Genomic DNA, 2,018 nt, shown 5'->3' with positions numbered 1-2,018 from the left:
GGGGAGTCCCCTGCCCAGGCCTGACTCCTGGGCCAGAGGCATCAGGCCGGGGCTGGGGGCAGAACCAGTGATGGGGGGAAATGAGGGTCCCCTGCCCAGGCCTGACGCCTCTGCCAGAGGCGTCAGGCCTAGGCAAGGGGCCGATCCTGCGATTGGAGATTGATGGGGGTCAATGCCTGAGGGCTCCCAGTATGTGAGAGGGGGCAGGCTGGGCTGAGGGACACTCCCTCTCACCCCCACCCAGTGCACGAATTTCGTGCACTGGGCCCCTAGTATTTACATAATAACAATAAAACAACAGGACGCTTTTCTTTAAGTTCCTTCCTATTTTTCCCATTGCATCAACACAACATTCTGTTTAAAGATCAAGTTATTCATGCTAGAAGCCATGTGTTAAGTAGATGACAATGAAAGTGGCTGGGAGTAGTATTGGTATCTAGATTTGTACCAGTTTTCTTACAGAAATTTCACAAAAATTGACCTATTTTATTCATTTGAATAATTCTTGATTAAATTCAGTATTTCTGTTGTAAGCCCCAAATAACAACTCTAAATTTTTCAGGGATGATGGCAGGTGGACCATATTGATGTGATATTTATTTCTTGTACTTTTCCCCTGTTGTGTGTGTGTATGTGTGCATGTGTGTGTATCTGACCTTTGATGGTTGGCTTCTGATCCATACACTCTTTGAAGCAATATATATTTGGAAAGATTACAGAATAAAACTGAATGTTTATTGTGCTCATTTAATTTATATATCATACTCCACCCTAATATAGCAGATGAAAAACTGGAATGAATTCCCCCTTCTCCTTTTCTTAAAGCTTTTAGTGTTTTAGTAGAGTTCTAATAATTGGAATTTATAATCTTTGAACAGAAATGTTTTAATAGTGCAATGAATTTTTTGAAATGAGCTTTGCTACTGAGATTTTCTGTTTTCAGAGGAAGAAAAAGTGGCATTTGTTAACTGGATAAACAAGGCCCTGGAGGATGACCCTGATTGTAAGCATCTCCTACCCATGAATCCCAGTGATGGCAGTCTTTTCAAATCACTTGCAGATGGCATCCTTCTTTGGTAAGCTGAGCATTGGGATGAGGGAGCTCTGTTCTTACAGTATCCATTGATTAGAATTCAAAGAAAATTACAATCAGCAAATCCATTGTCTTTAGGAACTAGTTAATGAGTAGCTACATAGGTCTTGAAGAATTTATATCACATAGAAAATTAAGTGCTATATGTTTTCTAGAATTTTCTTTCAAATGTAATTTCTTAATTTTCTGATGTCTTTTTATTCTATTACCTTAATAGTAACCTTTACCTGGACACTTTTGAGTTCTTCCTCTGATGTATTTTACAATGTTCACAGGGTTTCTCTTTTCACTTCTCAACAAGGGAGTATTGACTGTTGATGGGGATAGGAACATGAGTAAGTGTAGAAGAAGGATATATCACATTTGTACTTGAATGACATTAATGTTGTAGTTCAGCCTTGTCTATTCCTTGACTCTTTGCAGACTGTTTCTGCTTACTCCTTTGGAAACTCTCAAAGGGCATGTCTTATCTTTGTTGCATGTACTATAGTCCCAGCATAGTTCTTGGTAGAAAGCAAGTGTGAGTTTTTTTTTAAGTTTATAAAACTACAGAAAACTTACCATCACAAATAGTCTTATCACCAATACTTAGCCATTATTAACATTCTGGAATATTTCCTCTAGTCAGTTTTCTGTGTTTTTACTTGAAAAGAAGGAAAACCTACTCATGAGTACTGGATATGTTTTTATTTTATTTTTATCTTTTTATTTTTTATGATTAATTTCTTATTATTTAAAGTATTACATAAGTCTCCTTTTTCCCTCATTGACCTCTCCCTGGCTGCTCCCACCCCAGCACATGCCCTCACACCCCTACTGTCTGTGTGCATTGATTATGCTCATATGCATGCATACAAGTCCTTTGGTTGATCTCTTACCCCCTCATCCTCTACCTTCCTTCATAGGTTGGACAGTCTATTTGATG

At 38.6% G+C, this 2,018-nt stretch overlaps 1 protein-coding gene across 3 annotated transcripts in view; it reads left to right on the top strand.

Moving 5' to 3' along the window:
- The window catches only part of PLS1 (plastin 1), a 165,165-nt gene that overhangs the window by 89,141 nt on the left and 74,006 nt on the right, over positions 1 to 2,018 (top strand). For all 3 annotated transcript variants that reach the window (XM_015559910.1, XM_006757504.2, XM_015559909.1), the window contains exon 5: positions 944 to 1,076. In XM_015559910.1, the coding sequence (XP_015415396.1) occupies positions 944 to 1,076 (133 nt within the window). The remainder of the gene's footprint in view (positions 1 to 943; positions 1,077 to 2,018) is intronic.

Source organism: Myotis davidii, unplaced genomic scaffold (assembly GCF_000327345.1).
Source record: "Myotis davidii unplaced genomic scaffold, ASM32734v1 scaffold495, whole genome shotgun sequence".
Lineage (NCBI taxonomy): Eukaryota > Metazoa > Chordata > Mammalia > Chiroptera > Vespertilionidae > Myotis > Myotis davidii.
This window is presented reverse-complemented; position numbering and strand designations above follow the sequence as displayed.